This window comes from Oncorhynchus keta, chromosome 32 (genome assembly GCF_023373465.1).
Source record: "Oncorhynchus keta strain PuntledgeMale-10-30-2019 chromosome 32, Oket_V2, whole genome shotgun sequence".
Lineage (NCBI taxonomy): Eukaryota > Metazoa > Chordata > Actinopteri > Salmoniformes > Salmonidae > Oncorhynchus > Oncorhynchus keta.
In genome coordinates, this window is record NC_068452.1 from 29,140,572 (window position 1) to 29,153,162 (window position 12,591).

At 40.0% G+C, this 12,591-nt stretch overlaps 1 protein-coding gene across 3 annotated transcripts in view; it reads right to left on the minus strand.

Moving 5' to 3' along the window:
* Window positions 1-2,394, minus strand: part of LOC118365569 (target of Myb1 membrane trafficking protein-like) — a 6,866-nt gene extending 4,472 nt beyond the window's left edge. For 2 of the 3 annotated variants that reach the window (XM_035747887.2, XM_035747886.2), the window contains exons 1-6: window positions 2,271-2,394; window positions 886-970; window positions 707-785; window positions 446-595; window positions 196-330; window positions 1-43 (exon numbers count right to left, since the gene is read on the minus strand). The exon at window positions 1-43 is cut by the window's left edge and continues 86 nt beyond it. In XM_035747887.2, the coding sequence (XP_035603780.2) occupies window positions 1-43; window positions 196-330; window positions 446-595; window positions 707-785; window positions 886-970; window positions 2,271-2,322 (544 nt within the window). In that variant the 5' untranslated portion in view covers window positions 2,323-2,394. The remainder of the gene's footprint in view (window positions 44-195; window positions 331-445; window positions 596-706; window positions 786-885; window positions 971-2,270) is intronic. The other variant, XM_035747888.2, reaches the window with a different exon arrangement.
* Between the last annotated feature and the right edge of the window lie 10,197 nt (window positions 2,395-12,591).

Here is a 12,591-nt window from a genome sequence, read left to right on the forward strand (position 1 = left end):
AGGGTGCAGCAGATACAGTGACAGGCCCGTTATCAGGCATAGTCTGGTGGACAGAGGACAGGGACCAACTGAGTTAGAGAATAATGTTAGGGAGTAGGGAGTTAAAACAACTTTAGAGAGGTTTAGCAGAAAGTTGTACTCATTTGTCAGTGAGGAAATGCATGCATTTTCACCAGTCATTGTTTGAAGGTATACCCTATTTGGAGTGTGAATGGGGGAGTATCCGTCGAGTTCAGTCATGGGGAACTCCAGTCCTTTCCGTCTCAGGTCCTCGTACACAGAGACCACGCCCGTCAGAGCTGGTGAGCTGCGGAATGCGTCTGCCCATGCCTGAACAATAGACAGACACACATCATAAACAGCACACACCCGACAATAGCTAGCTTTCAATTCCAACACAGCTCTGTGACTTACTGAAGGTATGAGTACCAATGCTATCTCTCACCTGTATAAGGCTGAGCACTCTGTCATGCAGGACCAGAGGGGGATTGTTCTTGGGTAAGATGGACCTGACAAGAACGCCCTCAACAAACTCCCTGGTTGAGACTAGCACATGGAACCTGTGGCCACAGTTCTTCACACACGCTTCCAGTACCTGAGAACCAACATGACATAAGAGAGATGGCGAGAGAAAGAAAGTTAGGTTACAAGTTCATGAAGAAAAGGAAAAAGTATGGTGAATGAGAGAGGTAAATGTGACACTCACAGTCAATGCCAGCATGACCTCTCTGAAGTTCTTGTTTCCAACAATCCTCTTCTTTATTGCTTTGTATGCATCTCTAGGCCTGTAATCATTGTAGGTAAACAATCAACTTCAGACAACAAGAACACAATACAGTAAGCTGTCAAAATAAAAAATGGTCCATTATGTCAGAGGATACACACCCCTCCTCTGTCTCATTGATGATGTCACAGATGTCCATGTTGAGGGCCCAGTCCTCAGACTGGAGACTTGAGCTGGTTGCATATTCTGAGAACAAAAACAATTGAGACATTGCACTTTATTTTGCATGAAATTACCTGGAAGACATAGTCACTGTGACCAGCATTAGGTTCCTTGGCAGACACTTATTAAACCATTTAAATGTTCTGTCTTCATTCCTCTGAATAGGAGGGGATAGAAACAGGATTTAGCTCAGTCGAGAAAGTAGAACAACCTCTCCTACTTGTACTGTCTCATTGTGGTCATATACATTAAAATAGGCAGATTGTTTTTACATCTATAATTACATCAAGGTTAAAAGATAAAATAGTAGGCCACTTGTAAGTCTACATAAAAACAAGTTGGCAAGCAGATGAATTATTAAATCAGCGATGTTACTCACTATGAAACATCGACAGTATGCATGTTATTCTATTATTTCTTAAAGGGCCAGGGCAGTCAAAAATGTGATTTTTCTGTGTTTGATATATATTTTCACACTATTAGGTGGAAATAATGCAGTGTACTATTGTGAAAATGGTAATGACCGTTTAGTGTAAGAGATGTTTAAAAAGTCTAACTGAAATAGTTTGCCTGTTTTGGTGGGATGGCATTTTGGTCTACCTGGTAAATTAGTTAATATATCAATAAGAAAGAGTTCCAAACCTCTGCAAATAACAGCTAGTTTTCAGTTTTCCTCTCCCACTCACAGTCCTAGCAAAATTATTGATTGAGAAATTGCTCTTTGTTAAGAAGTAAATTGTTTATTTTTGACAATTGTAATATAAAAACATTCACAGTAAGGCACTGCATGGTTACACAGAAATGATTTGATATCGAGATAAAAATGGCTGCATTGGAACTTTATTAAATTCCCGTTTCTTAAAATTAGGTCACGAAGGAAAGGAACAAACTTTCACCGCCCCACCCAGAGCTTGCCAAACGATTGGTCTATAGACCACCAAGAATACCCAAACTGGCCAATTAAATTGAGGATTAAAACACTGTAAACCCGCCTCTAGGGTATTATTGTGCGGTGCAAGTGTCAGTCAAGTAATAGCATAATCTAATCTCTTCTTCCACTGTCAATCTTGATCAATTAACTAACTATAAACAAGCAATTGTCAGTTTCGTTTCTTATTAAATACATAACCAATAACGCAAATTTCCCTTTCGATAGACTACGGATTATCTAGTGGCGTTTTATGGGGTGATAGTGTCTGTTTTCCAACAGTAGCCTACCAATGTCTTGAAGCGAGTCATGTCCGATGCAACAATGTAAATTATCTACAAACTCACCTGCCAAACCACTATAAACCTACTTTATTAGTTAAAATGTAACAATTACCTATTCGCTGGCCCACCGGTGTAGTAAACGGGTTCCCTGTCAGAAACTCCATCCTTCTTTCTTTCAGTCAAACCAAAATCCAGAACTGCGCTTCCGTCGTTTCTACAGTAGAGGAGTTCTCGCAAAAAACTGAAGCTGCACAAATTAAATTAAATTAGGTACGTCATCTGTTAAAGTGAAAGTTACATTCACTGGACTATTGTCTACTAATTGGGAATTTATACATTGCATAAAATAAGACAATATTAACACATTCAGAATGATAGGGTAGCCTACGATAGGGCCACCAGAACATTTGCACAGAAAGGGACAAAAAACAACAACTATTTAGCTGTGGACAAAACGATAAACCTTCTTCACATTCTACCCCAGCCATCAAAATATGTGGACTAGGAAACTACACTACATGACAAAAAGTATGTGGACACCTGTTCGTCGAACATCTCGTTCCAAAATCATGGGCATTAATGTGGAGTTGGTCCCCCCTTTCCTGTTATAACAGCCTCCACTCTTCTGGAAAGGCTTTCCACTAGATGTTGGAACATTTCTGCTGGAACTTGCTTCCATTCAGGCACAAGAGCATTAGTGAGGTCAGGCACTGATGTTGGGCAATTAGGCCTGGCTCACAGTCGGCGTTCCAATTCATTCCAAATGTGTTCAATGGGTTGAGGTCAGGGTGCTGTGCAGGCCAGTCAAGTTCTTCCACACCGACCTTGAGAAACCATTTCTCTATGGACCTCGCTTTGTGCACGGGGGCATTGTCATGCTGAAACAGCAAAGAACCATAATCAAATTGTTGCCAAAAAGTTGGAAGCACAGAATTGTCCAGGATGTCATTGTATCCTGTAGCGTTAAGATTTCCCTTCACTGGAACTAAAGGGGCCGAGCCTGAACCATGAAAAACAGCCCCAGACCATTATTCCTCCTCCACCAAACTTTACAATTAACAGTATGCATTGGGGCAGGTAACGTTCTACTGGCACCCACCAAACCCAGATCCGTCCATCGGACTGCCAGATGGTGAAACGTGATTCATCACTCCAGAGAACGCATTTCGACTTCTCCTGAGTCCATTGGCGGCAACGCTTGGCATTGCGCATAATGATCTTAGGCTTATGTGCTGCTGCTCGGCCATGTAAACCTATTTCATGAAGCTCCCGATGAACAGTTCTTGTGCTGACATTGCTTCCAGAGGCAGTTTGGAACTATGTAGTGAGTGTTGCAACCGAGAACAGAACATTTTTACACGTTACGCGCTTCAACACTCTGCGGTCCTGTTCTGTGAACTTATGTGGCCTACCACTTTGCGGCTGAGCCGTTGTTGCTCCTAGACATTTCCACTTCACAATAACAGCACTTACAGTTGACCGGGGCAGCTCTAGCAGGGCAGAAATGTAACAAACTGACTTGTTGGAAAGGTGGCATACATTGACGGTGCCATGTTAAAAGTCACTGAGTTCTTCTTTAAGGCCTTTCTACTGCCAATGTTTGTCTATGGAGATTGCATGGCTGTGTGCTCAATTTTATACACCTGTCAGCAACGGGTGTGGCTGAAATATCCGAATCTACTAATTGTGTTATTGTTTTCTTGAGTCACGTAAACTTTAAAGTAACAATATTGAAGTAACAATATTGTCGGCTCTGTGCTTTACAGCAATTTCAACTAATTCAGTTTTCTGCCACCAGGTCGCACTGTTTCTTTATAGATCATGTACATGTTAGGGTTATGGCAGAGATGTTAGATTTAGTCACTAGTTATGTCATTATATGGTTTCTATTTCATATAGGCTATTTCACTTCATTTACTGTGCACTATAAGGAGTTATAGACACGTCTATATTATTTTATTACAGTATTTTTAGATAGTAATGACAATATGTGCAACAAAAGAACAAATACTATGTACTGTGGATGCCATGACATTGTAATGTCATAGCATAGCTAGAATATTGAATAGTTTGTGCATTTAAACTAAATAACCTGCAAATTACATTCCTTAAATGTTGTTTTCTTCCTCAAAGAGGCTGAGATATACAGGAGAAAAGCACAATAATTGACTTGTTATGCCGCAAAGTTGCTAGGAGTGACTCAGAATGACTCATGTGAGACGAAAATGAAAACACTTTAGAGGTGTTACTCTCACCGTCTCTGCCTTTACTGTTCTGTACCTCACAGATATGATTCCATAATATCACTAATAAAAATGTCATATCTTCCTGTGTGTGACTGATTTGGTTGCAGGTGCTTTGAGGTTGCGAGAGTGTTTCAGAGCAGGTCACTGCATGTGTGAGTGTGAATATTGAACATGCAGAAGATAGTGTTTGAGAGATGGTCACTGTCTGTGGTCATCAGATGTGAGTTGCTGTGTTGCACCTGGAATGTTTGTTTTGTTCATTAAGGGTCTCATGAGTCTGGGAGTAAAGAGAGAATCAGGGTAACCATCACTGTGCTCTTCTCTGCTGCTGGCCTGTCACACCCAGGTGCTTTCTGACATCACTGGGTTCCACAGCACAGAGACTGAAAAGGCACTGGCCATTCACTGTGACATTTTGCTCCACGTACAGGATGTGTATTTCAATGGCATTCAATTGTCCATCTGATTCCAAGTGTTTTTCAACTGTAGCAAAGGAGGTTGGTAGTATCACCTTAATTGGGGCGGACATGCTCCTGGTAAGAACTTGAGCGGAATGAGTGGAATGGTATCACATACATTAAATACATGGTTTCCATGTGTTTGATGCCATTCCATTTGCTGTCCAGCCATTATTATGACCCCCCCAGCAGCCTCCACTGATCTGTACCCATGAAATTAACACTAGCAAAAACAATCTGGATGATTACAGAGAGAATGAACCATTCTGGCCTATGTATACCATAGTCATAATGCAATGGGGAATTCTTATTAGGAAATGTTGGTATAAAAATGTTTAGGGAGTGATAAGCCCTTGAATCAGGGTGGCCCATGCTATCTTATGTTGAACAATGGGTGTGAGAAATGGTCTTTCTGGTAAGGAAGGGTACCAGTGTGTTCCAATGCAAAGTCTTGGTGACCACTGCAGTGAACCAATAGCCAGCCTACATGGACCTGTCCAATCCACAACTGAAAGACAGTCGCTGGCACAGCGTGATTTGTTCTCTCAGAGGAAGCTCATGGGTTCAATATAGGGACTGCAAAATGCCAGTGGTCACCAATACTGAGCCCAGCTCTGAGCCAATAGACAGAAATGTCACATAAAATTCGGTCACATCATCACTGTCAATGTGATAAAGATGAATAGAAAATATAAACAGATTCCATGCAATTTGGAAGCAAGTCAATGTCAATTTCTCCTATCTCCGGTTATTGAGCCAATGGTTTACAAGATCTTGCATATCACATATTGAACTGGGAACTGAGACATAATCGACAGTAACTTGATACATTGAATATCATTATTTAGCTGTTGTACACTAGATCATCCAATTGTTAGATACTTTTCAGAATACATTGTGTTATAAATGTAAATACTGTTCATGTTGATCAAGAAAAGGTTGCAGAAATGCATAGAATGTGATGGAGGAAAGGGTCTCAACTCTCATCAACTCTTCCTCTGAGTCAGATAACACAATTCCATAGAAGTATTATTTTACAGCTCTATCAACCAGTATTGATTCAATCTCTCATTGTCACACTTCAACAGTTTTCTAATCCTCCACTAATGAATTCAATTAGACCAGTCACAGTCACAGAGCACAGGTCAATGGAGACACAGTAGAAAGACAGGCAGCAACATGCATGGTTGGAAAGGCCATCTCTTGCAACTTGTGTTCACCTATGCTTCCTAGGCAAATTTGCAAAACCACATGATTTAAATTTCCTTTATGTATAATTGAGATGCCATTATGAACCTATACTTAATTTATTTCATGTCACTAAACGCACAGTGCTTAAGTTATTAATGGATTAATGTTGTAAAGCATTATTAATGGTTATTAGTGGTTATTAATGGATTAAATGTTGCCATAGATTCTAACACCTCTATTGTTAACTTAAACCCCCTCACCTCAGCATGGTCTCTCTAACCCCATGCTTTCAATTAGAAATAAATAATCATCTCACAGCCTTCATTTCTACATTCGTCAATAACAACAACATTACATTGAAAGGCAAGGTGACATGTTGCTAGGGAACAAAACTGTGAAGAGTGGCTGCATCCAGTTGGAGTAGGACGCATGTTATTAAGGCATGCTGGGTTATTCTTCTGGCCCTCTATGAGAGGCCTGAGATATTCCTCCACTCCACCAACAGCTTCCAGTGGGTAGCCTCCTGATCCCTCCCAATGTGCCACCTCTCTTCATATCTGACATGCACACTGAGATCTCTTCTTTAGTTTCACTGGTGTAAATGTCAAACTCATTTGTCAAGGGAACAGAATACATACAGCAGGGCAGCATACAGCCCTGACTATGGGGTTGTATTTACAAGGAATTGATTTGTCTGAACCTGCATTGAGCTTTTCGGTCATAACAACTCACAACCAGAGGGGAAGTCCAGGTGGGGAGAGGAGGGCAGGAGGAAGAAAGAAAAAGAGAAAAATGTGTTTGCCAGAAATGGTCCCTAATTGGTGAGGCGTGTTATCTTCTGTGCAGGGATTGTTTAATGTCTCGGCCCACGCCGCATATGAGAACGAGCTAGCTGAGAATCAGCAGCTTCCAATTAGGGTGGGTTGGAAGTAATGTGTCTGAATTCTCTCTGTGCAGCTGCTAGATTATATGTTTTTTTTTGGCCTGCAAATGAAATGCAGTGAGGTGTCTTCACTGACGCAGAGTCTGGTAATTTGCAACCCGCTGTGCCTTTCTCTCAGCTGTCAGGTAAATGCCACAGAAATGATTGAGTCTTCAAGTATCTTCAATCCACAACAATATCTTGCAAAACAATAATTACATCTAAAACACCCATATCATTAGGTCCAGTAAACCAAACTCTTGAACATGGTATAGGCTACTGTGTTGTCAATTGACAGTTTTCCATTCTGAAGCAGTGTGTATTATTATTTGTTAGGATCAGCTTTCCTTTGCAGATGGTCCCCCAGGGGTGGACTTGCTTTGGAGTGAAGGATTTCAGAGAAAGAAAAAGCCAGTGGATCACAATCCTTGGATGAGTCATCTGTGTGAGCAGCGCAGGGGGCCTGAGGTGAGGAGAAACGGGCTCTGGGGCGAAAATACAAACACTGGCTCCTGTCTTTGTTTCCCATGCTCTCGACACCCACCCATGTCTCTGAGATGTGAGCGTGGAAGAGGAGGAAGAATTATCACACTGATTATCACACTCACTTGATAACACAAAGCATTTGTTGGCGCAGTGATTCATAGAGATGGGAGTATAGAAATCATAACATTCAATTAGGGTAAAGATGTACATGATCTTGAAATAAATCAATTTAGCTCCTTATAACCAGCTTACAATATCCTTGCACAAGCTTTTACCTGGTTTGGTGGTAATACTGTCCAGATTCAAACAGTTATTTAATAATAATGTTTTAATAATGGAGAATAAACCTACATTACAACTCTTTAATTAGACAAGCACGCTAAACCGATACAATATGTACAACCAGAAGTTCTGACATTCTAAGCCACAAAACATAATAACAAGTAGCCTAATCACAATCAACTCCCATGGCCATTAGGATCATAAATGTGAAAATACATGTTCCATTTTCCACCCAGATAATGTGCTACTACTACCAGTTAGTTTGGATTAAACCATTTTAGAGAATGAAACATAAACATACAGAGCATTGTGAATGAGCTGTTACATTGAGCAGACTGCGCTCATTGATAGATGTCAGGTTAAAGAGTGTTTTGTAATAGAATAAGCAGCAGACAGTGTATTTCAAGGCATATTATCTCATTCAAAGGGGAGACATTCTGATCTCCATTATGCTTGGAAAGTTGTCCTTGATACTCTGAGATATTTGTCAAAGCCACATTCACAGTACATGGTTTTCACTATCACACATTTATCTCTACTGTCACAAAAAAATTACAAGTATCGCAAATTGGCAACAACAGCAATCCTTGTCAGACCAATCAGCGTAATAGAAGGTCATGGGGAACAAAAAAAGCAAAACATGGCATTTGAAACTGAAATTGAAACAATATTCAAATTGTGAAAGCAGAGAGCTGAATGTAATTCTGGTGACTTTCCAGGAATCAGACACAGCTAATGACAGGGTAGGTACCAATGTAAAGCAGCTAGTCCAGAGGGGAGATACCAAAGAGTTGAGAGGAGGATCTATTTTAGCTCCTTTTTTCACCTGGCATGGAAGCCAAGCAAGCAGTGGCCTTTAGCAAGGTTTCGCAGTGTCATAGTTAGTCGTGAACATGTAAAATGTCACCATGAGACAGAGTGAGGTTTGCTAGTCATAGCTGTGTAAACAATGCCCATGGGAATGAAGTGTCAAGCTCTAATGCATTAAAGAGAGATAATTGCAGTCATAGCAACACATAATACTGTCTAATTACTTTAATTGGACAGGGTCCATTTGAATAAGATAATTGCCATTAACCTGGTGCTCAATGACTCTCCTGCTGCAGAGCTTTTAAACGTAGTCACTCACCGTGTCAAATCACACTACAGGTTTTACAGACAGCTTTCCTCATTTGTACATCCACAAATATACACCAACCATCCAAGGGTGGCCAGATAGTCATTTCCAGGAGCTGACCCACATTTGCTACAGATTAAAAGAATGTATCCGAATGGAAACGTTCCGTTGTCATTTTCACTCTGTCCAAAGGATAGTACCTCTGGTTGTTAATTGAAACATGGTCACAGACCAGAATACTTATTTTGACCATGGCGATGAAGAAGATATGTGTTGATCTATGGACTTGGCTGAGTAAAGTCATATATATATGACATATCTATAGCCTATTTGACTCAATCATATATATGACATATCTATAGCCTATTTAACTCAGTCATATATATGACATATATATAGCCTATTTGACTCAGTCATATATATGACATATCTATAGCCTGTTTGACTCAGTCATAGATACATGACACATATATATCGCCTATTTGACACAATCATATATATATGACATATATATAGCCTATTTGACTCAATCATATATATGACATATCTATAGCCTATTTGACTCAGTCATATATATATGACATATATATGGCCCATTTGACTCCGTCATATATATATGACATATATATGGCCTATTTGACTCAGTCATATATATGACATATATTTGCCTATTTGACTCAATCATATATATGCTCCAATTTCAACTGTTCTGCCTTACTATTATTCGACCATGCTGGTCATTTATGAACATTTGAACATCTTGGCCATGTTCTGTTATAATCTCCACCCGGCACAGCCAGAAGAGGACTGGCCACCCCACATATGCTCTCTCTAATTCTCTCTTTCTTTCTCTCTCTCTCTCGGAGGACCTGAGCCCTAGGACTGTGCCCCAGGACTACCTGACATGATGACTCCTTGCTGTCCCCAGTCCACCTGACTGTGCTGCTGCTCCAGTTTCAACTGTTCTGCCTTATTATTATTCGACCATGCTGGTCATTTATGAACATTTGAACATCTTGGCCATGTTCTGTTATAATCTCCACCCGGCACAGCCAGAAGAGGACTGGCCACCCCACATAGCCTGGTTCCTCTCTAGGTTTCTTCCTAGGTTTTGGCCTTTCTAGGGAGTTTTTCCTAGCCACCGTGCTTCTACACCTGCATTGCTTGCTGTTTGGGGTTTTAGGCTGGGTTTCTGTACAGCACTTTGAGATATCAGCTGATGTACGAAGGGCTATATAAATAAATTTGATTTGATTTATATGACATATCTATAGCCTATCTGACTCAGTCATATATATGACATATACAGTGGGGAGAACAAGTATTTGATACACTGCCAACTTTGCAGATTTTCCTACTTACAAAGCATGTAGAGGTCTGTCATTTTTTATTATAGGTACACTTAAACTGTGAGAGACGAAATCTAAAACAAAAATCCAGAAAATCACATTGTATGATTTTTAAGTAATTCATTTGCATTTTATTGCATGACATAAGTATTTGATCACCTACCAACCAGTAAGAATTCCGGCTCTCACAGACCTGTTAGTTTTTCTTTAAGAATCCCTCCTGTTCTCCTCTCATTACCTGTATTAACTGCACCTGTTTGAACTCGTTACCTTTATAAAAGATACCTGTCCACACACTCAATCAAACAGACTCCAACCTCTCCACAGTGGCCAAGACCAGAGAGCTGTGTAAGGACATCAGGGATCAAATTGTAGACCTGCACAAGGCTGGGATGGCCTACAGGACAATAGGCAAGCAGCTTGGTGAGAAGGCAACAACTGTTGGCGCAATTATTAGAAAATGGAAGAAGTTCAAGATGATGGTCAATCACCCTCGGTCTGGGGCTCCATGCAAGATCTCACCTCGTGGGGCATCAATGATCATGAGGAAGGTGAGGGATCAGCCCAGAACTACACGGCAGGACCTGGTCAATGACCTGAAGAGAGCTGGGACCACAGTCTCAAAGAAAACCTTTAGTAACACACTACGCCGCCATGGATTAAAATCCTGCAGTGCACGCAAGGTCCCCCTGCTCAAGCCAGCGCATGTCCAGGCCTGTCTGAAGTTTTCCAATGAGCATCTGGATGACCCAGAGGAGGAATGGGAGAAGGTCATGTGGTCTGGTGAGACAAAAATAGAGCTTTTTGGTCTAAACTCCACTCGCCGTGTTTGGAGGAAGAAGAGGATGAGTACAACCCCAAGAACACCATCCCAACCGCGAAGCATGGAGGTGGAAACATCATTCTTTGGGGATGCTTTTCTGCAAAGGAGACAGAACGACTGCACCGTATTGAGGGGAGGATGGATGGGGCCATGTATCGCGAGATCTTGGCCAACAACCTTCTTCCCTGAGTAAGAGCATTGAAGATGGGTCGTGGCTGGGTCTTCCAGAATGACAACAACCTGAAACACACAGCCAGGGCAAATAAGGAGTGGCTCCGTAAGAAGCATCTCAAGGTCCTGGAGTGGGCCAAAATCCCTGCTGCAGTGTGTGCAAACCTGTTCAAGAACTACAGGAAATGTATGTTCTCTGTAATTGCAAACAAAGGTTTCTGTATCAAATATTAAGTTCTGCTTTTCTGATGTATAAAATACTTATGTCATGCAATAAAATGCCAATTAATTACTTAAAAATCATACAATGTGATTTTCTGGATTTTGTTTTAGATTCCGTCTCTCACAGTTGAAGTGTACCTAATATAAATATGACAGACCTCTACATGCTTTATAAGTAGGAAAACCTGCAAAATCAGCAGTGTATCAAATACTTGTTCTCCCCACTGTATATAGCCTATTTGACTCAGGCTATAGATATGTAATATATATGACTATCTGACTCAGTCATATATATGACATATCTATAGCCTATTTGACTCAGTCATATATATGACATATCTATAGCCTATTTGACTCAGTCATATATGTGACATATATATAGCCTATTTGACTCAGTCATATATATGACATATATGACATATATATAGCCTATTTGACTCAGTCATATATATGACATATATATAGCCTATTTGACTCAGTCATATATGTGACATATATATAGCCTATTTGACTCAGTCATATATATGACATATATGACATATATATAGCCTATTTGACTCAGTCATATATGTGACATATCTATAGCCTATTTGACTCAGTCATATATATGACATATCTATAGCCTATTTGACTCAGTCATATATGTGACATATATATAGCCTATTTGACTCAGTCATATATATGACATATATATAGCCTATTTGACTCAGTCATATATATGACATATCTATAGCCTATTTGACTCAGTCATATATGTGACATATATATAGCCTATTTGACTCAGTCATATATATGACATATCTATAGCCTATTTGACTCAGTCATATATGTGACATATATATAGCCTATTTGACTCAGTCATATATATGACATATATATAGCCTATTTGACTCAGTCATATATGTGACATATATATAGCCTATTTGACTCAGTCATATATATGACATATATATAGCCTATTTGACTCAGTCATATATGTGACATATATATAGCCTATTTGACTCAGTCATATATATGACATATCTATAGCCTATTTGACTCAGTCATATATATGACATATATATAGCCTATTTGACTCAGTCATATATATGACATATCTATAGCCTATTTGACTCAGTCATATATATGACATATATATAGCCTATTTGACTCAGTCATATATGTGA